Consider the following 25,137-nt stretch of genomic DNA (forward strand, 5'->3'; position numbering starts at 1 on the left):
TGTAAAAGACCCAATAACATATTTAATTTTTTTAATATGTTTAGAAATACTTCTATCCCACTATTAAAATGCAAATTTTATTTTACACTTTTTTATTAATTAAAATGAAGGATTAAATGTCCAAAAATGGAGCAGTGGCCACAAATGGTACCTCTACCCTAATATTAATAAGTGAATGCGCCGTCACGAATGTTTGCCCGCGGGTATTAAATCCGCGACTATAATTTATTTACTTTATTAACTCATTTAAATTTTTCAGTATTGCAACCGTGAGTGTGTTAATATACTATTGTAATTACATATGAAAAAAGGGCACATTATTTACAACGTCGCGGATTTAACGTCTGATGATGTAACGTTAGAAAACCATTGAGAATTCAATGCCTAATGTCACGAGTGGTTTTATCGAAGAGCACAATATCAGCTTTGTTGTGATCAATTTTTCGCGTTCCAATAAATATGGTAACGGTCATTCCCAACTTGCGGAATATCTCCTGGCAGATAAGGCAGCACTTATTGGTTCCCTAACGTTACATCCGCAACGTTAACTCGGAAAATTGATCACAACAAACCTGATATTGTGCTCTTCGATAAAACCACTCGAAATTTATCATTGAGTTATCAGCACCTGCTGTATAACATCACGTTTAAAGAAGAGCACAAACATCAGATATATCAGGATCTCCTGTTCAAAATTGGCAAACTTTACTCAGGCTACCGTGTCAGGTTTGTCGTATTCATTGTTGGTATCCTAGAAGGGATGAATTAGCCTTTGGAATCTACATTAGTTAGAATATACATTTGCTCGTCGCAAGTTAAGTTTCTGGTAACGCGGATGCCGAAGGCTGATATCCTCGGATCACTCCGTCTACTTAGGCAACGAAACTTGGCCTGCTGCGTTTGCTAACCATCTTGTGGGTGGAAAATCGCAGCAGTAACCGATGGCGCTCAGGAACATTTATTGATAATAAATTATAATTTATTTCTGTCATTTATTTTTTTATTAGCAATTATTTACATAATATTAAATTGACAGTTACAATTACATCAATAAAAAATTAAATTATCTAAATTTATATATGGGCACTGATCAATTAAACAATAATTAATAATGACTAAACCAAATTTCATTACTTTACAACGACTTAAAAAGTATTAAAACTGTATTACGCATTTAGTTTTTTATTTTAATATAAAAAAATTGTAACTATCGCCCACGTGGATCAATTTCAATTTCCATTGATTTTTACAAAAAAAAAAAAAGTGAATGTTAATAAATTTATAATGCGCATGATGATTTGGTACCTATAGTAGTAATTAGTTATTGAATTAACTAATTAATAAATTAAAAGTAACCGCTGACATACAAATTTATTAACGGAAATTTCAGTACCGACAAATCGATATGCGAGAAAAAAAAATATATAAAAAAATGAATAATAAATTGTTCAATAAATTAAACTAATTATTTTTTATTATTTTCTAGAGCTTCCAGTAGAGCGTCAGCGTCCTCACTGGTCTTGACCCTGAGGTAGACCGGAACTGGAGGCGGAACCGAGTCGGCAAGTGGCAAACACATCAGCATTACCGTATTTTTATTAACTTTCTTAGTGGGAACGGCTTTTGTCAGCAAAGTATTGAGCAATAAATTACCTAGAGTTGTTTCTGCGCGTACAATCAGCTGAGTTTTTCCATTGGGCGTGGGCTTGAGAAAGAGTACCCCGATACCGCGGTCACTAAATGCCCCAGTCTCTTTATTTTTAAAAAATACTTTGCATCTTTTTTCATAAATCGCCCCGTCCTCAGTAATAGGTTTTATTTCGACCTTCGGCGGCTCGTCTTCGTCTTCTTTGTCTTCATTGTCGTCTTTGGACTCTTTGGAGACGACGTTTGTGCCGAAGCTGAATGACTTTGCGCCTCCGAAACTAAAACTAGCGGCGGGTGCTCCGGTGTTTGATTGTCCAAAGCTAAAGAGCGAGCTTGCTTGTGGGAATGTTAATGATTTTTTCTCTAATTTATTGTCAGCTTGATCTTTATCTTTATCTATGTCCTTATCTTTATCATTATTTGTTTTTACATCAAGTTTATCTTGTGCTTCTTTACTATCCGTTGATTCTTTAGTTAAAGAACTCACTTGTGAGCTGGCGGTTCCGCCGAAAATATTTTTAGTGTTTGTCGATCCAAATATTGAAGCTGGTTTGGGATCACTCGTTGATACCTTAGCTGCTGACTCCGTTGATTGAGCTTGTGAAATATTTTTAGACTTATCTTCATCTACTTTGTCTTGAGCTGATGCTGATGGTGAAGATGTTGATGATTTCCCATACTGGGTTTCTATTTCTTTGAGGTATCGTTCGTAGTCGCGGAATATTGGAGTCAAAATGCAAAAGGCGTTAGAATCTACATGTGTTTTTATCCATTGACTCACGCTCTGATTAAGACCTTTTAGTTTCGCGTAATACTCTGACGAGGTCTCGAATAATTTTTTGTTATTGTTGGCTGCTTCTTCGACTGAAGCAGATTTGCTAGAAGTGATGGCGGGTTTGAGAGACTCGCTGGGCTTCGTGATAGAAGTTGACGGTATAAGGCCGTTTTCGGTAACTTTGGTGCCATTGGTTGCTGGGGTTGCTATTTTTGCAAAGACGTTGCTGGACACTGTGGATGTTGGTGTTGACGTCGTTGATTTTTTAAGAAAACTAAATACTGCTGATGGGGCTGCTGCTTGTGTCACTTTGAAGCCGGAGAAACTCCCGAATGCATTTTTCGTTGAACCCTAAATTAAATTTGGAAAAAAAAAATTAATACTGACGTCTATAAATTAATAAAGAGCAAATTTTTGACACTTGCGAGCTGTTTCAATATTTGTTTTTAATTTTAAAAAATAATATCTGATAAAATGACGTTTCTTTTGTAATTTATACAACAAAATCAGGCAGTATCTTTTAATTACAAAGCTATTTAAAAAGTGATTAATATAATTATCCATTAATTTAAACTTTGGACGTGTAATTAAAAGATATGGGATAATTTTACACAAACCAGAGCTTTTGCAATAAATCTTTTAAAAGTCATCAAGTTTATGATCCAAGATGGTATATAATAATAAAAATAATAATTACTTCTGATCCAGCGGGTAATCTACGCTTCGCTGTCTTAACAACTCGTTTTTGTAATTCTTCCGGTGGTGCTGTTGTGAATGTTCCCGCATCTTCTGGTTCGTCTTCACAGTTCCAATTGTCGTGGTTTAATTCACTCGTAGCGTTACGTTTACCAGCCATCACTAAAATTTTATTTATTGTTTAATAATCAGGTTAAGTTCAAATTTGAAATTTTAAAAAATCTCAAGCATTAAAAAAATTTTAAACTCTCAACAATTACCAAATGTACTTTAAATATTATAATAAACTCATAAACTATAAAATAATAATTAATAATTTAGTTGTTGATAAAAAAAAACATAACCTCAAAATGAAAAGGCAAAAAAATGACTAAAAATAACAAAAAAACTAATAATTTATATTTGTAAACAATTTACCTTGACATACGTAGTACTATTAGCTATTAAAGTTTATTTATAATTAATAATATCAATATTAAATATCAAAATTAGATATTTATTAAGCAACGCTCTTTTTTTATGCTTTGCGCGTGAGTCAAGTTTACAAATGTCACTTAACCTCAAAATTATCTATACCCCAACCTAATTACTTTAATTACTCTGTAACTTTATTATAAATTCTATTAAAATCTCAATCAATATCTCTGCCTATCAATTAAAACACAATAATTACAAATTTATCAAAATCCACTTATAAATTTAAAATTTCAACTTTTTAAATTTACGCGCCCAAATGTTCATATTTAAAAATGGCGCTATTATGCGCGGCAACTCCTTTAATCTTTTTACTACACCCCAATGTTTTTTAATATATTAAAAAAAAACATATATATATATATAATATAGTATATATTTATATACCCGCATAAATTAGTTACAAAATAAATAACGCGCGTTTTTGCTCAGTCATTTGTTATTTAAAAATAAATAATTTGAAAAAAAACCAATTACCAAAGTAATTAACCTAAAGTACAAGTAATTAGATAAATAATGGGTATTTAAAGTAATTGCTAAGTTTTGTATAGGTTTTAATTTACAGTTTGTGTCGTCAGTGTCGCTAGTTTCTATCCGTGTGTTAAAATTAATGTTACTGCGTATGCGCGTGTTAATACATTCATATTAAAGACAATATTCATATATTTTACCTACATATATATTTATACACACGTTAAAAATTATATTTGTGTGTGAAGAAAAAATATATATAATTTCTCGTTCTCGTTCCGTAACAAGTTTGAGTTTTATTTGAATTTGTGTTAAAATGTATCAGTAATTTAATTTCAGTGACTTGAGCCACACCGACAAAAGAGGGGCAAGAATTACACTAGTGTATTGAGTGTAGAGGTAGAAGTAGAGGTAGAGGTAGAGGGTAGTCAGGGAGGGTGTTGTTAAAGGTATGTACATATATATATATATATATATTTGTACGTAAAATGAGTGTGCGTTAGTGAGGTTTAGTTTGGGAGAAGATCAGAACGGACAAGTGCCCGTGGGCCTCCGTCGTGGTGGGTTGTTCCTCGTGCGCGCTCTGTGCCGTGACTTATCCGGCGGAGGATCACGCAGTTTTTATTATAAAAACTATCAATTATATATATTTGGGATATAGGAGACTAGACAATAAGAGTAAAATTTTTAAAAAAGTATAAAACACTTATATTAATAATAATAATAAAATTTATATTTTAATAAGTATGTAATTATTGAGTTGTTGGTTAAGTAAAAGATAATGAAGTGATTTAAGTGTAATTAGTAATCGGGCATAAAATATTAAGTAAAATAGTGTGTTAGTTATAACGACGGGGTTTTGTCCACCGGTTTTACGAGTGTGGCGTACTGGGGTTTTGTATCGTGTACGTGTGTACTCTCTCCCTCTTTACAACAAATTCGTCAGCTCTACTCTCAACTTGCGACTCCCACTTTAATGCTCTTGTGTCTGTCTCTCTTGTTTGGTATTTAACTTATAGTTATTGTTTAGTTTTACTCTCTCGTACTCATACTATACTTAAATTTATACTAATACTCATACTCACATTCACTTACACTGATACTTATACTCAAACTTGTAGTTGTACTTAAACTAATACTTGTACTTAACTACAATTACATATTTTATTTTTTTTTAGTACGCGCGCAAGAGACAGGGACACGCGTTTACCAATAAACACCTAAAAGTTAAATAACGCCGCGGTGGATTTGGATTTAAAACTTTAAAGTTTTTTTTTGTTTTTTTAAAAATATTTATCATGATGGAGATATCAAAAGGATTGCAGAAGGAAATTGTTTTGGTGCAAAATAAATTGAAGAACGCCATTTGTGATCATCAGGTAATTTTTACAAAAAGTTTTTTTTTTTTTTTAATTTAAAATTTAAATTAATTAGGTCATTAAGTATTCAGTTAATTTTAAATATGTTTGCTTTTACTCTTAATTACATATATTTTAGTGATATTTTATTGAACGAGATTAATTTCAAGGCAATTTTATCGATCTTCAAGGCTAGCTTTTTATTGGACATTATATATTACTTCCGGTTCATTTGTAATTGATTGTTTATTGTTTTAGACTTGAAAACATTTTTTTTTTCAATAATAATATTAATTTATTATCATTATTATTATTATTGAGTAATTTGTAGCCCGGGTAATGTCGATAAGCCGCAACGCGCGTTAGATTGTCCCAGGACGTCTTGCTGGCGCGCGAAAACAACTAAGTCGCCTCATCATCATCATCATCATCATTAGCTGTAACTAGCTCGTTCTCTTAAGTACATGTACATATACATAAACATATATTTATATATGTAATGGATGTTTGTCTGTAATTTTTTTAAATTAACAATTAAACAAACATGTAAATAAATATATAAGGTTAAAAAATTGGTGATGGGGCTAAGAAATTTTTGTAAAAGTAACATAAGAAAAATTTAGCTCGAGATCCAATACAACGACCTCTGTTTTAGTTGTGATGGATGATACCAATTTACCCGTTTTACTTACGATAGTAGATAATTGCGTTGCACATTTAAATTATAGATTTAATATCTTATTATTTTTTAGTTTGTATGTATGTATGTATAAATGTATGTATGTATGTGTGTATGTATGTATGGGGATGAGTGTGTGTTGATTTGACTGCGCATCTGTATGTGCATATATAGATAATACGGTTATCAATTAGATGTGTTATTTAACTTTGTATTGTATAAGATTATTAAATTATAGGACCAATTGACTAAATTATATATCAGAAACATAACCTAGGAGGGAAAAAAATATTTTAAATATATATATGTCTATAAATTTAATTACTTGATTAGAAATAATTGAACTTTTTTTTAATTTCTGGTAATTATTTTTTAGAGATTTTTTTTATTGATAAATTTTTTGATAATTGAAATAGGAAGTAGTAAAATTTTATGAACGCGTTTTATGAAATGTGGAAGTAATTGAGCTCTTATATTTGTCGGAAACTGATGAGTTTTTAGTTTTATATATTTAGTGATTTTCGAGAGGGTTAGAAATTCTTTGCTTTTATTTTAAAGATTTTTTGGTAATTTTGTTTGTTTTACAATCACAGTTTTAAAGTTTTGAAAATCTTTTTTTTATTATCTTTTAGTGATTTCAGAGAATAGAATTACACAGCAGTACTGAAGTACGTTCTGTATATTTCTGTTTAAACTTTACGAACTGAAGGTTCGTGGAAAATAAAAAGCACCGAAAATCGATAAATTTTTATTTATTGTAATTATGTAATTCTCAGGCGGTAAAAGTCTACTTAAAATTTCAAGTTTATTAAACTTTTAGTTTCCAATTAATTTTAAAAATACTTAACGGTATTATAAATAAAAGAAATAACAATTATTGATTTATCTTATCCATAATTATATATAATGATCATTACTATTTTTTTTCTAATTACACTCAATAGTTGATAACTACATTACATTTACTCTTGAATGAAACATTAGGATCAACATTCTTTAATTATTCGTTAATGACCTTTATTATTTTAAAATTCTTGTCTATAAAAAATTCAATCATTACGTAATTAAATTACAAAAGAAAAATATTAATTAAAAAAAAATCATTGTTTTTAAACAAAAATGAAAAACTCTATTATTAATTATAAATTTTTTTTGATTTTATTACTTTTTTAATTTAAAAATTTCTCTAATGTTTTCTATTTTTATTTCGTCTCAATAAACATCTTGACGTTCATTCCATTTGATAATTGATAAAAAAAAAAAAAAATAAACAATAATTGAAATTCAAAAGTCGATAGAACAAATGATGGATTAAAATAATAGTGATAAAATAATATGAATTTTAGTCATGAGTTTTATTTACTTTCTCTTACTCTTATACTTTTAGAATTCATTTATTAGCTACAAACTATGTCGGAGTTAACAAAATTAATATTAATGTATTAGTTGTAGTTATAAAAGTATTTTTTTTTTTTTATTAATTCAATTTACAGAAATTATTTGAAAGCGAAAATTGCCATCAAAGTAAATAATTTTATAAATTAAATTACGGAGTTGAAATATTAAATACACTTTTTTTTTTAAATTAAAAATATATAACGTAATTTGAATACCTTTTGCGTATGTAATTAATTAAATTATCGCTGTATGAAATTTAATATTAAAAAAGTTAATTTTATTTAATGGAAAATTTAAATTCAACGAAAGTGATATTTGGAGTAGAAATCAATACTTTCATCAGATAACTTATCAACCGTGAAAAAATTGTTGATCAGCTTGAAATAAATATTAAATATGTAGGCTGTAGGTTTATTTTTTTTTTGAGTTTAAAAGAGCGATAGATGATGAATGATATATTTAAATGTATGACTCAAATAAGGAAAATTTAAAAATGCCTATTGTGAGATAAAAACACTTCACTGTATAAGCAAAAGGGAAGTGGGGAATCGTAACAGGGCGAAACATTCTCAAAGTTTAAAACTAAACTTTTGAAAAGTTTATAGGATGAGAATAATGACAGAGTTAGTTTCCCTTTCTAGTTAGTTCTCGTTCTTTACTTATGTTTTATTTCATTATTATTTTATATTTCATTTTCAAATAATATATATATTACTTTTCTTATTATTTTCGTCGAGTTAATTTGAGTTAATTAATATTTTATTTACTATTTATGACAGGATCAACTGTTTTACTCCATTGAAAAAATAATTAGTCAACTTATCAAAGGAAAATTATTCTGTTTATTTAATAAAATTTTAGAGTTAAGAAATTTATAATTGATTGTAATATTGCAATTATTGTGAAAATAGATTTTTTTTTCAAACAGAAAAAAATCGTTAGGAAAATTCATAGAAGTGAACTTCAAAATTAGAGACAATTTTGAGCTTTGAATTTTTTTATCAGTTTTGGAATTGGGAAAAAGATTTTGAATAAGTAATTTATAGGCATGTTTTTTTGAAACTTTTTAAAGCAAAATAATTCAGTTTGAAATTTCTGCTGGTTTGAAAAACATTAATATATAAGAAGTTTTCCTAACTAATAATGAACTTCTGTGACTCTTATGAGAACTTTTCAAGAACGAGGTCAGGAAATGAAAAATTGTTTTACTCTTTAATTTTTAAAATCACAAAAATAATCAATTGAGAGTTCGAAATTGTCTCAAATTTTGAAGTTCACTCTCATGATAATTTCGGAAACGAACTTTTTTTACGCGGGTTTTTTAAAATTATTTTTTACAGTAAATTTGAAAAACAATTTTCTATATTTTATTGTACGATATGTAAAGAATTTCTTAATATAATTCAAAGTTTAAATTCATAAAAACATCGATTTTACGTTGGAATAGTGACTCAAGCTCGGAAAAGTTAATAAAATGATGAACCAAAGTTTTGTTTTAAACGGATTGCGACCATTATTATTCGCATATTTTAATCAAACAATATTTTGAAAGTATTATATTTGAATATTAAGAGAAATTTCTGCCAGTAAATTTTACTGCATATTAATAATATTTTCGCATAACTTTTTATTAAATCGTACACAAGTTTTTGTGAAAAATCAAATTAACTGATTTATTAAATTTCTAAAAAATTATATTTATTACGAGATTCACTCCGAGCACATCCACTCGTTTATTTTCCTAATTTATATTAAAATTTATGTTTCAAATTGTCCAATTTATTCCGCGCTTCAACAGAATCAGCACAAATTTCCTCAAGTTTTACTTTATTTTGATTTCTCATAAATTTTCTTGTATATACACAAAAATTTCTCGAATATCTTTATTACCTTTTCATAACTAAGTGCTTTTAATTATAAATTCCGAGGAAAAAAAACAACAAATCAAACATCGCTTCTATTAATTAAAAATTAAACATCAGAAAAAAATGAAATAAAATACAAGTGTTTTTTTCAAGCAATTATATTTTTATACATCGTCCAAATTACATATTTTTCTTACCATATATATATTTCTTTGTTTAAAAATAATTTGATCAATTAATCCAATTAAAATTTATAAAATAATAATTACATGAGTAAAACATTTAAAAATAAATTGTCCTAGGAAATGTTTGCGTCTGCAACTTAATAATTTCTACGCGAGTAATTTCTATACAACTTTGAAATTACGTGGCCTTCTCAGAGCCGATGTAGATGACAATAGCTGCAGATTAGTTTTGGCTCTGCTGTCTCTCATAATTTGTCTTCAGTATACTTCCCCTGTTTAAAATTACATTCGCTATTTTGCATAACTCAGCAGCATATATTTTAATCATTATTAAGACATTTATCATCATAATAATTACTGTTAATACAACAATAGAAAAACTTTTTATCTCCATCAACATAAACTTCATTAAAATTTTTTTTTATTAAACTTCTAGATTTGCGTGGGGAAGCTCAAGGATGACCCGAATGTAAGTTTTTAAATAAAAATTATATATTATTATCTCAAATACACAGTTATCAATAACTAAATCTCAGTATTTAAGTTATTAATATCTTTTTTTTACAATAGTAATCAAATAGTCGTACAATTTAAAATAATTTGTCTACTAAATGTTTCAGAATGTCGACATACACGGACAAATAAAACAAATTCAGCTTCAGATAGTTTCCCTCGGGCAATGCCAGGTGATTGTTGCTATATATTTATCATTACTCTATACCTTTCCCTACCTCTTACCTTATGATACCTTCCTCTGTGACAGATGCTTGATTTTATTTAGCTGCAACAAGGTCACACATTGAAAGTTTACATTCTGTGAAAAATTATTTTCTTGGGTACTCGTTTCATTATAAACCAACGGGCATATAATTATTTTTTTAAAATAATTTTATACATGGGTATATTTAACACATACTTGTGATATGATCCTGAGATATTTTTTTTTATTATTTATAGTTCTTAAAAAAATCCAAAAATTATTAGACCTCAGCCAAATTCAGTATCGTACTTGTGTTTATTTATTTATTTAGTAATAGTGAATCCAGCAACAAAGCCATTGCTAGGGTTACAAGTACATGAGTTGCTTAACATATTTTATAAAAAATTTCAATTAACAAAAGTATGTGTAGGAATAAAAATGGGGCCCCACGTATCTACACTGAAAAAAAGAAATATTGGTCCCGAATAAATCAATTTATTTGTGGCTTTTTTAAAAATATTTCTTAATGACAAATGAATATATTTATTACAACTAAATATGACAGTTGATTCAAATAATTCTAAAATTTGACTGAAGTATATAATTTATTTGTGGTAAATAAATGATATATTTGTGGTAAAGATATTAAATTTGTGACGAATAACGGAAAATTTAGCGATACTTTACATGGTCCAACTAACCCTCATTTGCAGCAATTGAATCATTTATTTACCCCAAATAAATCACTTATTTCACGGAATTATATTATATCTTTCTCACAATTAAATATTTATTTGGCCATATCCAAATATACGATATCTTTGGCTCAACTAAATTTTTTTTTCAGTGTATGTGCACGGGAGAAGTACATAACTTAGCTAAACAATAATATAAAGTATCATGCATAATTTGACACAATTATTCGCAAGAGGGTGTTAATTGCACTCGTAATTTTTAACGAAATTATTAATTTTTTTTTGGCAAAATCAATCGGTTTTTTTATCACCCATTTACTATTAATTTTAAAAAGTGTATGAGTGAAAAGTTAAAAATTCTATAGTCAACAAATTGAATTATTCTATTTAATTTTCAATAGACTTTTCTATTAAAACCGATAAATCCAATGAAGTTAAAAAGTAAAATGAAAATAATTTTCCCAACTTATCAAATTATCTCTAATTCCGCTTGATATTTAAAACCCATTATTTTTATCGATTGTTTATTTCCGGATATTGTTTTCCGCTTATGAGATTGAATTGAACCGAAATTAATAATGAAATTTAATGGATGACATAAAATATTTCCGTTTATCCGAATAATTAATGGGTTTAAATGATTAATTGGGTAATAGGAAGCCATTAATCCAAAGTTTGATAGTATAAAATTTTCATTACAACGATTTAGTTTATGAAAAAATGATTTAAAAGTTTTGTTATTTTTATCACCAGTTGCGCATCGTGGATGTGATTCGTCGCATCTTACAAAGTTGCTGCAGTGCTGACGCGGACTAGTAACATCGATCGTTAATATACATTTTATATTGTATATTGTGCTGAATAGGCGGCAAAAATATATAACTTTTTAATCTACTTTGCCATATATTTATCTATCCGCCAATTAATTTATCTATTTAATTATTATTGATAATGATCTACTATTTACATTAATTATTAATGGCTCTCCGCCCTCTACCGTTGCATTACGGCACTAAAAGGAAACTCTGAATTATTAATGGCACAGCAATGGGGTCTTGGGATGAGATCGGAGAGATGTGTTGAGGAAGAACGAAAACTGAGTACGGCTAATAAATAAAACAAAACAAAAAAAAAGATAACTCTTATAACGACAAGAAGTTATCGATTGTAATCAAATTATTAATGACCTCGGGGAATGCGGCAAGAAGCCAACCTGATTGTTCTTCATTGATTTAAAGAGAATAAAAAACAAAAATACGATTATAAATAACATGGATAATTAATCCTGATGATAAAATATAAACAACTGGCATAATTAAACTTTTTAAAAAGTAACATAAAAATAAAGTTGAAAAAAAAAATGATCTATAGCATTGTTGTCGGTTTGTTGGAAAAGTTTCACCAAAGTTTTCAACGGAACGTACCAACACCTACAAGGTCGTCACCTCTATAGAGTTTAAGTTAGGGACGTTAAAATCGTTCGAGACTATTCGGAAACTTGACTTATCATTTTAAAACTTAGATCTTCAAGCCGTTTCCTATTAAACGTCTCTAATACCTTTAAATAAATCGATTTATCCTTGGTAGAAATTTTTCGGAATTTTCTCTGAAAAACTCAGTTCTAAAGCTCTGAAGATTTTTTCCAAGTTCTGAAGAATTTTTCAGTTTTTCAGAGAAATTTCCGAAAAATTTCTACCAGGGATGACATGTAGATTTTAAATTTTTGTTACTGTCCGGAGTAAAACAGAAAAAAAAGTTCAAGGGGGTGTAGATTTAAAAGTTGATGTTGTTTGTAGAAATTTTTATTGATCATAGAAATTTTTAGTTAATTATTTTCCATAGCAAATTAAGCGCGCCAATAACGCATAAGATTTAACTTTGTCGTCCAATCGTCGACGGCACGCGAACGGCAACCTGGTTCTTATTGATCCTCTAGCTTTCCAATTGAAACCGCAGAGGAGCAGCAGCAGCAGCCCGACTACGACCTACCCGTCTTTCCATCTTTTCATATATATATATATTCTACATCATTTATCTCATTCTCCATTCTTCTCATCTCTCTTTACTTCTATCCCTTCCATATCTTTATATATATATGTATATACATATATATATACGTTATTCAAAGTAATATAACCGACTATGTACGTACGGATATAATATTACGTATAAAAAAAAAGTGCGAGATCCTACGGATTCTGTTGCGATCGCGTCGCTCGATATTATATTTAAAATTCCCGCCATTAATACGCACGCGCCTCGAAATATAAACTGTAAGATAAATTTATAGATAATTTGGGCTTAGATAAATTTATATCGGTAGATAACTTTTTCTATTATCCAACTATTTATAGAAATATATATGTATCACAATTCCCAATTTAAATTTATTTATTATTGATCTCTGTTATGCAATTTAAGTGTACCCGCAAATTACGTTCGCTTACTCGATAAATTATTTCCTGACGTGTTATTTAATATTATTCACAAAACGTTTCGTTGCTGTATTATATATTTCCTTATACTCTTAAACTTGTTCCGTCTTTGAAATTATTTTTCTTCAGGTTCCGCTTGTGTATTATACGGGATAGAGAATACAACTTGTTAATGATTTAAATACGATCCGAGTTGGTAAAACTTTGTAACTTTAGATTTTAATTAATATTATATTGATTTTATTATTTGTTATATTTTTTTTAATATATAGACTAATATTACTTACGTTAAAATTAAAATTTCAAATTTATTTATTTAAAAATTTTTGCGCGGCAACTTTTTAATTGTTGTAAATATTTAATTTAAAACTTGTCTCAAATTAAATTATGCGTGAACTTTTATAGTTTGTAATTATTCGTTAAATGTAATTGTATTTTTATTTTTTTTTTCGAGGGTGAGTTTGTTTTCCTGAAAAAAAAAAAAACGTCGGGCAAATATTTACATTCACAAATTACACGCGCTCGTTTATTTATCAGTTTAAAAATTAAAATAAATCTCCCCATGTTCTTGTAATTTGAATTTATGTAAAGGTAATAGATATATGTTTGTAATAATAGTAACAGTAACAATAATGATGGTAAAAAAAGTAACAAAATTGCCGTGTCACGGCGCAGCTAGCTTAAAAATCGTTATACAGCCACTTTGGTACGACGCCTTGAGTTTTACTTTAAGTGTCTTTATTTTCTTTTTTTTTTTTTTTTTGTTTCTTTAACAAAACCTCGTACGAAATTTTTACTTATTAATGATGGAAGAAGAATATGAAAACAGGAACTACCGCAAAAAAAAAAAAAAAAGTAATTTCAGTTGCCAAGTTTCTTTGTTTGGAAGCGCATTTGAAATTAATCATGACGAAATTTGCATATAAAAAAGATTTGAAATTTTAAAAGTCACTTTAATGTAAACTATAAATTTATTAAAAGAATACTTTTATCTAGAAAGCAAAAGCGGAAACAAAAATTTAAATATACTCGAAAATTATCCGAGTCAAAACACAAATTCTAGTTTAGTCCTCAGAAGCCTCAATTCCTTTGATATTTTATTTACGCCCAGAAAGTAACTCTACTTTAGAACTAAAAATCCTCAATGAGAACTATGAGGTCTAAATGCGAACAATTTATCGATTTTGAATTATAACTAAGAGCTCAAAATCCTCAACTAATGAAAAGTTATACTTCGGACTTTGAAAAGTTTTAGATAGAAAAGGGAGGGGAGAGAATACGACGGAAGAGACTTTTGAGGTTCAAATGCGGATAAAATTATTCCTGTACATTTTGAGTATTTTGATGTACCTGTAGATCGGAACGTTTTTCGCAGAACGAAAATGAGAAAAAAGAAATGAATAGTAAAAAATATACTGGATCTAGATTTCGGAAATGTTTCGCACGTCGCCCGAAAATGACAGGCCACCCCAACTACCCCTAAATTCGCCTTTAGACACAAATTTTATGACTTATTTTGAGTTTTGTTGCGTGAAAAACGTTCCGATCTTCAGGTACATGTATTTTGAGGCTCTAATCTAGATTATGTTATTTCAGTTTAGTCTTCAAGGTGGTAAAATGGGTCGTAACTACTACTTTTAGGGCTAAACTATTATAGGATAACTTTCTGTACTGTTGTCGATCTTAAAATTCTAAATTGATCTTCAAAAACTTCACGCAGATAAATTTTTAGTAAAAGTTACCCAAAAAGTTTGATACTAAGAGGACATGTGGTAAATATTTCCATTTTTCCCATGCATATTGTAAAATACACTACTCGATAACATGTAAATCAAGTGCAATTTCTACTAACAACACACTGAGAGAAAAATTTATTTGAGCTAAATAAGATTTGTTTCAGGCAAATAAATCCCATATTTGAATAGACCTAATCAATACTTATTTGAGACAAAGATATGGTTCATTTGAATGAAATAATGATTTGTTTATAGTTAACAAATCTGTATTTGAATGGTGGCGCTGTCGCTCCATTTGTTGGCTACAAACAAATATATATTTGAATGAAATAAATAATTTTGTTCAGTCAAATAAATTGTTTTTTCAGTGTATAGTAAAAATTTAGTTACTGACAAATGTCCTGTCAGTACCAAATTTTATGGGTAATTTTTACTCGAAAATTTTCTGCGTGTTCATTGAGAACTTTGAGACGTAAATCCGAATTTGTTTTTTTGACTCGGGTATAATATAATAAAATTGAATCGATCGGATGTCGTCGATAATTCATTGAAAATTGTACGTTATCTTTTGAAACGATAATAATCTTGGTCTATTGATGTTATGATAAATTATTCAGTTTTGTTTGGTAGGCAAAGTAACTCTTGTTTAAAATCTTGTTTTAAATTCTTTGAGAGTTTTTTGTAGCATGCTAATATTATTGGAGTCGCGATCGATCACTAAAATATCTACTACCGGGTGGGTGTTTACTCTTGATATTATTTTGAATAAATATATGGGTGTGTCATTTTATAAAATTTATATTTTTCCGTTATTACTTTTGAATTTTTCAGTGTCCGGAAAATGGAAAAATGACTTTACAAAGTTGTCACTAATCAAATTTAAAAACCGATGACTTACAAGTTTTTTTATTCAACTGACGTTTATCATAATTTATTTTATTTTCTTTGAATTTTCTTTGGATTTAAGTCAAGCGGATTGTTGAAAATTAAATTTCGAGTGACGGTAAATTGAAGATTTTATAAATAATGGTTACGTGCTTGCACTTTCGATATTACAAAAGTTACATGAGCTTTTTAACTTTATGGTGGTGTATAAAATTCAATTTTGTTATATCAGTTATAACTAATCTATCAGGAAATTTAATTAAATTATTTATTGTGGAATGGACGTTGACGTTGAAGCTTGACAATAGATGGAAAAATTAATTTGAAATTGTTTTTTCTATAAAGAGAAAAAAAATGCATTGTAGAAGAAGCAATTATTGGAGTTTGTTGAATAATTTGTTGCCGTAAGATGGACGCTAAAAAATGAAAATTACTGCTGTATTTTTGGAGTTGGCTAAACGCATTCATTAATTGCCGTAAGATGGATAAATTTGTCTTGCCGTAAGATGCGCGATAGTACAAATACCAGAAAATTTTCTTAAAAATTTTTTAACCCCCGATAATTCATAAATTTTTGAATCAATTTAATTATCGCCGTAAGATGAACAACAAAACTTGATAATTTATTCAATGCCGTAAGATGGATAAAGATATTAATAGATTATTTTTATATTAAACAAATGTCTATAAAAATTAATAAAATGATTTTAATTGCCGTAAGATGGCCATCTTTTTCTTGCTGTAAGATGCGCGATAATAAAAAACAAGAAAATTTTCTTAAAAATTTCTAAACCATCGTTAATTCATGAATTTTTTTAATTAATTTAATTATCGCCGTAAGATGGACAACAAAACTTGAAAATTTATTCAAGGCCGTAAGATGGATAGAGATAAAGGCGGCGGAAAAAATTAATCGAAAATATTTCCAACGCAAAAATTAATAGATAATTTTTTTATTAATCAAATATCTATAAAAATTGATAGAATGATTTTTTATTGCCGTAAGATGGATGAAAAAGATTGAAACGTTGGGTCCAAATGAAAATATACTCAATAATTAAATTTATTTTACTATTTAATTATTTATAAAATGTAATTATTTAAATCACAGTAATTATTTAGAGTAGAAATTCGTACTCCAGTATGTACATACATATACATATATTTAGTAAGTGAATGAGAGACCTGTAGATTCCCAGGGGATGCTTATCGACGTTGTTATAAACCCGTAAAATCGATTCTAAATACACTCTCATACCATTTGCGCTTAAGTTTTTTTATTTTATATATCCCATCTAGAAAACCAGATTTTATTTACCCTCTTCATATATTTATTTCAATATCTATTTATATAAATCTGCCCAAAAACAAACTATTTACCAAAGTTTTACCATCGCGAGAACACGCAAAATCTCTTTAAAAAAAAAAAATTGTTTTATAAAATAAAATATAATAAGACTGTATGCTTTGGTTTAAAGCTTTGTGGGTACAAAGTTATATCTACAACATACAATATCCATTATGAGCAATGAGTAAAGTTTGTTGTTGGTTTTTGTCTGTACGCAGAAGCAAGTTGTTGAGCGATTGCGCAAAGAAGTTGAGGCATACCAGGCGCAGAATGCAAACGGCGTTAAAGTATCAGTGGCTTCACTTTTGGGTCTAATCAACAATAACAACAACATAAACAACAATTATCATGCCAACAGTAACAACAACAATCATATCACACCCGATAATGATCAGGCTAAAGATGACATTGTCCAGGTCAAGGTTCAAGCGAATGGTTTGTCCAAACGCAGACGGTTGTCTAAAGACAATTGTAGGAATGGAGTCAATAAAAAATTACGTGCCAAGTATGTTGTCATCTCAATTAGTTAATTAGTCAAATTATTTCACCGCTAATTTTTTTATTTCAAGTCACGAGCCAGCGTAAAAAATTAACAGAAATTAATTTTTTAGATGCGAATTTATAAAATGATTAATTGAAATTTTTAAATTGAAAAAAAATTCAAATTTGATGCAAACGCTCGGCCGATTTCGACTTTTTAAAAAGTAGCGGTTCCTTTTATTGATGTACCTGAAGGTCGGAACGTTTTTCGCTCAACGAAAAAATATTTGATAGTAAAAATCTACGGGATGATTAGATTTCTGAACTGTTTCGCATATAAATCTTACACGCCAACCTCCGGAGTTGGGTAACCGGTGACCCTTTAAGGAGTCAAATTACATAAATTTTTTTCATTTTCGTTGCGCGAAAAACGTTCCGATCTTCAGGTACATTTTCATTGTCTAATTGAATAGATTTTATAAAATAAATTTTTTTTTTAGAGAAACATCAACTCCAGTAGAAACCTTGTCAATAGATGATGACGTTGTTGAACTAGTAAATGATAATTCAATTGAAAAATTGAATGAAAATGACAACTACAATGACAATGACTCGTCAACGTCGGATAATTGTAAACCAGAGTTACAGCAAGCTGAATTTCTCGATACACTTGGACTTATCACAGCCTCAAACTTTGATAAGTTACAGAACAAGAAAGCTGAACGAAAGCGTCGAAGTCGTGCTAATCCGCAGTTTGTTTGTTCCAACTGGGAACTACCGACGGTAATTTCATTTTATTTTAATTACACGCAAAGTTTATTCTGTTTATTTAGTAAATTAATTAATTTAATTATTTATTTATTTATTTATTTATTTAGAAAAAGAAACGGCATTCATATCTACAATCGGGCAACGCGCCTCAGACAAGACAAACGACGGCGCGACTCAATGGCCCGTCTCCGCCACCTCCACCGTCGTCATTACCGTCGTCGTCGACGTCATCGAGCAATAAAGTGACCAAGTCCCAGTCGGGTGTACCGAAAACCGTCCCATTGACCTCCTCCCCGCCTTCCTCATCGTCTTCCTCGCCTTGCTCGTCTTCCTTGTCGCAGTCGTCGACCTCGAAGTCACTTGTTCCCGCTCAAAAGCCCGTAGGGAAGCCAAATATTCTTCGTAACTTAAATGAAACAGTTCGTGTTAGTTGCAACAAAACACTAGAAAATGGTTGTAGCACAAGCCAAACACTCACTTCAAATTCAAACTCCTCAAAGAGTTCACCGTCAAAGGCCATGAATATACCAGGACTACCTTCGAGCTTGACTATTGAGAAAATAGAAAACGATGTCGTCTGCATAAACTGCAGGAGTCCAGGTATATTTTTAACTAATTCTGCTAATTTGTAAAATCACTGATTTAATTTTTTAGTTTAAAAAAAAATAAAAAATGATTTTTTTTTAACTTTTTTTCTGACTAAAAATTTACGCGGGAATTTTAAAATTGAAAATTTTTTGGTATATAAAAAAAAAAGTTAAGGGCATTCTCAGACAGTACCCCCCACTTTTTAAAAATATATAATGACTTTCAACTGTCATAACCATATTTAGATTTTGTTAATTAATTAAAAGAACATTAAAACCTTAATTGAAAAAAGGACAACGTCGTCGTAATTTCGTTGAGATATAGAATTTGAAAAAAATGACTTACAGTTGATATCAATTGGGAGTTAAACGAAATTTATTGAATAAATTTTAGCCAACAAAATTTAAAAATTCGAATTACAAAATTGACATGACAATTTTACTGAAATTTATTTAAGAAAGTTCGTTCAACTCCTAATTGATATCAAGTGTAAATATTTTTTTTTTAAATCTATATATCGACGAAATTACGACTACGTTGTCCTTTTTTAAATTAATTTTTTAATTATTTTTTAATTAATTGATAAAAATTTGATACGCTCATGACAGTTGAAAGTCATTGAAAATTTTTTAAAAGTGGGGGGCACTGTCTGAGAATGCCCTTAATATTTAAAAATAATGAATTAGATTATTTATTATGGTTAAGAATGAAATGGATGGAAGAAAATAACCAAATAATTTTATGACCATTTCCATGATTATTTTCCGATATCGAAATTTTGGAAATTGCTATTAATAGAAAATATCTAATTCAACTCCACCGTCTATCTTACGGCATTAAATAAATTAATATTTTAAAACAATCAATTAGATTATTCTCTAAGTTCAAGAATAAAATGGATGGAAGAAAATAACCATAGAAAATTTAATAAAATAATTGATATAAATATTTTTCTCAGTTAATTATCGAATGAAATTTTTAAAATAAATTTGAATTTATTTATTTTTGAAAAATTAAATTTTCAAAGCTGGAGAATTTGAATAATTGAATGAATTTATTTATTTATAGGAATTTTATCAATTTGTGATAATTGTTCTGCGAGTTATCACCCATCGTGCCACATTATTTCCCCACCACCACAGGGACAGTGTCCAAAATGTTTTGAAATGACTCAAGATGAGGAACGAATCAGTCCGATTGTTAAAAAGTCTGAGGAATTAGGTAATTATTAATTCAATTTATTTTTATAATTAATTATTATAAGTCTGAGGTCTTGTTATCACATCGATTTACTTGAAAAGTAAACTTACTATGAGAGGACTCGCGTACATTTGATATCAGAATGAAAATTGAACGCGAAAATGTATAATCGTTGCAGAAGAAAAAGAGAGAGAAAGATACGAGCAGCGAGAACGAAACGCGGATCTGAGATTGCAGGTTTACGAGCTGGAAAAACGATCCCAGCTGCTCGGCCAGTCACTTCAGGTTCGTCCTGTGGCCTGTGTAGACAAAAAATAATTATAAAGTTAAGATATTTGTTTTGTTGGAATGCTCAAATTTTTATTTCATTTATTTATTTATCAGTTTTAGTTTTCGTTATTTTTAATCCACGATTTATTTTACAAAGACGACACGTATTTTTATTTTTTTAAAACCTGCAAGCTCTTAAATTAATTTATTTTTTTAAAATAATTTTTATTATTTATGCCAATGTGTTACAAATGCTTATTAAAATAGAAATTCCCAGGTTTTATTTTAAATCAAGATCATTCAGTCTCTATAAAAAAAATAAAAAAAATTCGACCTTTAAGTCTTTAGAAAAAATAAAAGAAAAATGATCCCCATAAAACTTTTAATAAATTAAAATTAAAAAAAAAAATAATGACTGACTGATCTTATCTAGTCTGCACAGAGGGCATGATCATCGTTAAATTTATAAGTTTATTTCACGTAAACCATCAGCCATTTAAAATAAATTATCAATAATAATAAATAATAATAAAAAAATAAATAATAAAACAATTCGATTATTAAAAATCTAGGCCCAGCATCAACTGAAACAAGATCTTTTGAACAAGGAGGAGAAGACACAGAAGTCAATAAAGCGGCTAGTGGATTTCATAAAATTGATGCAACAACACCCAACTTCAACCCAAACTTCGGGGTCCAACAGTTGCCAACCTCAATCCAGCTCATCCCGATCGGGTCTAGTCCCCTCGCCAGCACCAGCATCACCCAGTCAAACCACTCGCTCTTCGCGGGTCCGCTCAATATCTCCAATAACTTTATCAGCAGCGCGGGCAACGACAATACCGTCGCCTATTCACCTGTCATCATCAACCAATTCCCCTCTCAGCAGTCCTGCATCGCCCCCTACATGCAGTCAGACCCGCGGCTTGCCTACAACTACGGTATGCCCATCGTCAGCCCACCAGACTCCGGGCATCAGCATCAACACCACCAGCACCAGCATCACCAACAGCATCATCACCACCAACATCACCTCCAACATCAGCAGCACCTCCAGCATCAACAGCACCTCCAACAGCACCAACACCAGCACCAGCAACCACATTCTTACCTCATCATTAAGAAACTATCCGATCCTTGTGTCGGTGGACTCGTTACCCGTTACCAAAGCCAGCCATCATGCCCATCCACAATTAGCTACAGTTTGCCAATCCAATCGGGACCAACAATCGTCAGTTATCCTAGTCAACAACCAGGGCAGCCGATTATCAACTACAGTATCGGTCCAATTGATTCAGGATCATCAGCATCACAGCAACTTCTCACAACTTCAGCATCAGCATCAACATCAGGCATCCCAATCCCATCATCAGCTCAAGCAATCTATGAGCAACGAATCACCGAAGGACACCATCAAGCGATGCTCTACGATCAGTTCACCTCAGGCCGCATCATCGCCGAGTCAGCCGTGCGAAATAGCAGGCAGCCCTCCGGGCGCGCGGTGCCCGGACTCAACCGCATCCTACCCCTGGAACCACCGGCGTCAGCTCCCGCCGCTAAGAATCCAAGTGCACCAGCTGGACCAGCTGAAAGAAAACGACGTAAGTATAACGTACGTAAAGCCAGAGATAAGAAACAATCAGCCCGTTCCGAACCAGTGGAGACAAAGTCTGACACCATCGACGAAACAATTACTGCTGTCCTCCAACCAGACAATCAACCCCCCAGTCCAGTCAACTCAAGCAATAACCAGCCCAATAACGTCCCCGATAGTACTCAACCCGGAGGTCTCGGTGATATCAAGTCTGGGTCAATTGTCGAGCGACTCTACCGCAGACTCACTGAAGATCAAGTCGAAGCACCTTCAGCATCAGCAGGTACTCTGCAAACCGGACAGTCCGACGGAGCTGAACCCTCCGAACACTTGAAATTGGAAGAAGCGCATCTATCAGCGCCATCTTCAGCAAACTTAGTATCCCATACTATTATCATTGATGATAACAAACCGTCAAAGGTTTACAGTTTCTCGTTGCCAAATAACGATCGTCCTCAGTCCTGTCCCAGTGTCCAAGTTCCTCTTGATGGTAATGCTGATGATACTGATAATAAATCAAAATGTTTTAAGATCGTACCCAGACAAGGACGCAGAAGTCTTGATTCTTTGCAGGCAGATCTCACAAATGCCTGTCGGCGATGGGCTGCCGGTCGTAGTGATGAACACAACGATTCAAATAAACAAGTAGAATCTGTGAAGATCGATAATGTCAAGCGTGATTTATTTAATCCAAGTATTACTGAAGACACTTTGACTGCCGACGAGGGCGATGAAAATGAACCACCTGGTGATAATCAACAGCTTGATGACAATGATACCGAGCCAGTCGAAGCAGAAGATCAAGATCCAGAAGAAGAAGAAGAGGAAGCTTCTGATTCTCCAGATAATATCGATGACGAGGCAATAGTCTCTTCGATCGACATGACCGTTCTCGAAGATTTTGAATCCGCAATGCGTCAAGTTGAAGTCGAACGCGGCACTGCCGATAGTTAATGTGTAACCCAGGCACAAATCCTATAATTTACTACCACTTAGCAATTTAAATTAACAGATTCGTGCCTAATAGTTAATTTAATTATTTTAATTAAACGGTAATTAATTAATTTGTATATTTACCTAGAGATTTATTATTTTTATTTGGTCTCATTTCTTAATTACTCTGTTTCGTTACTGTATACATATACTATTTGTATATATACCGACCAAAGTTATTTACAAAAATAATAATAATTATTATCAATGACAGCTCGCCAAAGAAAATAATAATAATTATAATTATTATTAGTAAAATAATAATAATGATGAACGAGCTGACTTTGAATTATAGAAACACGCACATATCTTGTGAATGGAATTTAATAAGTAAAATATTATTAAATTTATTATTGGATTAATAAATAATAATATAAGAAATGAGAGGTATGGATTAAATTACGTCGGTTTATTATTAAACGATACACCACGTAAGCCATATATTACCGTTACTGCCTTAATAGTCATTTAATTAAATATTTTAATGGTTTTATTATTAATTTATGAATGATAACTGATATTAAAATATCTTCATATGAATTTAAATTCGATATACTTTTTAATTAAGTGTAATTAATAATTATTATTATTTTATACCGAAGGGAAATTAAAATGATGATAAAAAAAATGATTATAAATATATGACGATAAGATATTTATGTTTGGGTAATTTACATGAATGAGTGAATAATAAAACAAAGTATTAATATGATATATAATTATTAAGATAAAATAATAATTATGTAAGTAATTGTAATAATTGGGCAATGGGCGTGTACATAAGTCTGAAATTGGTAAAGATTTTTCGTCCTTTTATTTATATTATTTCGGGTTTTATTTAAATTTAATATTAATTAATAATTTACAATTAATATCGGTTTTAGTTTATTAATTAATCGATTTATTTATTAGTTTATTAATTTATTTATATCGTTATATTTACAAATGTCATTTTTGTATACTCGCTTGCGAATGATTCTCAATTTAACTCAAGGATTATTAGAAATTAATGATATTATGATAATTAATTATTAATTATTGGTTATTGATTATTGATTATTAATTATTAATTAATAGTTGACGTTTTTTTGCTCGTTATGTCGTTGATTTGTTTAAGCAACTCAAGTTATTTTAAATAAATATGTTGGTAAATTTAATTGATTATTGTATCGATTGATATTAAGGAGTTTTGTATTTCCGTAACAATAATTAATTGATTAATTAATTAATTAATTAATTGTATCGATTAATCGTATAAATTTTTTAGTGATTTGTAAATTTGAGTTGTTATTATTGTAGATGCAATTGAATTTAAATTTGAATTGGAATTCGTATTTTTATTAATAAAGAAGAATATGAAAAGTAAATTTTTATGTTTTTATTTAAATTTTTAAACAAATTAATTTAAATTTATTAATTACTTGTAATTTTAAATATTTCTACTGTAGTTTTTATTTTTAATTCAAATTTCCTCGCTGATTGCCGCCAAATAAATTTGAAATGGAAGTTGAGTGACAAGCAGCTAGAGGGCGTTTTTTTTTAAACCAATCAGCGGCAAGGATTTTTCGGCGCTCATTTACTGCGCGTCCTTTTTTAAATTGCGACGCCATCTTTTTATTGTTCAGTACAAACAGCAAGTGCGGGTGAGACAGCCTCGGGTATTTTGCGACAATTAGCGGGGTTTTAATGTTAATTATCAATAAAATTTGTCGTAATTAATTAGAAAACGGACATAACTATCTTTTAAAATAATAATTTATGTAAATTAGTGCACGGCAACGTTTAAAATCGCGTATTAATATTCTGGCGGTCGGACGGTGACTTGGCTGTGAGTTTGTAAATTTAAATTAATAATATTTTAATATTTAAAAATAGTCAATGATATATTTAAAGT

The 25,137-nt window shown here is 29.9% G+C and overlaps 2 protein-coding genes across 4 annotated transcripts; one reads left to right on the top strand and one right to left on the bottom strand.

The window, feature by feature from the left end:
• Nucleotides 1-990: 990 nt before the first annotated feature.
• LOC130672708 (nuclear pore complex protein Nup50) lies at nt 991-3,802 on the bottom strand. The gene is made up of 3 exons (XM_057477407.1): nt 3,536-3,802; nt 3,120-3,280; nt 991-2,773 (listed from the first exon to the last, which is right to left on the bottom strand). Exons 2-3 carry the CDS (start codon nt 3,276-3,278, stop codon nt 1,466-1,468), a joined length of 1,467 nt encoding a protein of 488 aa, XP_057333390.1. The 5' UTR covers nt 3,279-3,280; nt 3,536-3,802; the 3' UTR covers nt 991-1,465.
• Nucleotides 3,803-4,565: 763 nt separating this feature from the next.
• Nucleotides 4,566-24,409, top strand: LOC130672707 (mucin-5AC-like). Of its 3 annotated transcripts, XM_057477406.1 has the most exons (10): nt 4,566-5,067; nt 5,242-5,442; nt 9,985-10,017; nt 10,169-10,234; nt 17,566-17,852; nt 18,328-18,610; nt 18,706-19,198; nt 20,255-20,407; nt 20,565-20,671; nt 21,229-22,722. In XM_057477406.1, exons 2-10 carry the CDS (start codon nt 5,362-5,364, stop codon nt 22,582-22,584), a joined length of 2,859 nt encoding a protein of 952 aa, XP_057333389.1. In that variant the 5' UTR covers nt 4,566-5,067; nt 5,242-5,361; the 3' UTR covers nt 22,585-22,722. The 3 variants fall into 3 exon arrangements, with proteins under 3 accessions (XP_057333389.1, XP_057333387.1, XP_057333388.1); XM_057477404.1 differs by lacking the exon at nt 20,565-20,671 and having other exon boundaries at nt 4,568-5,067; nt 21,229-24,409; XM_057477405.1 differs by lacking the exon at nt 20,565-20,671 and having other exon boundaries at nt 4,568-4,968; nt 21,229-24,409.
• Nucleotides 24,410-25,137: the final 728 nt, after the last annotated feature.

The sequence above is a fragment of the Microplitis mediator genome, chromosome 8 (genome assembly GCF_029852145.1).
Source record: "Microplitis mediator isolate UGA2020A chromosome 8, iyMicMedi2.1, whole genome shotgun sequence".
Classification (NCBI taxonomy): domain Eukaryota; kingdom Metazoa; phylum Arthropoda; class Insecta; order Hymenoptera; family Braconidae; genus Microplitis; species Microplitis mediator.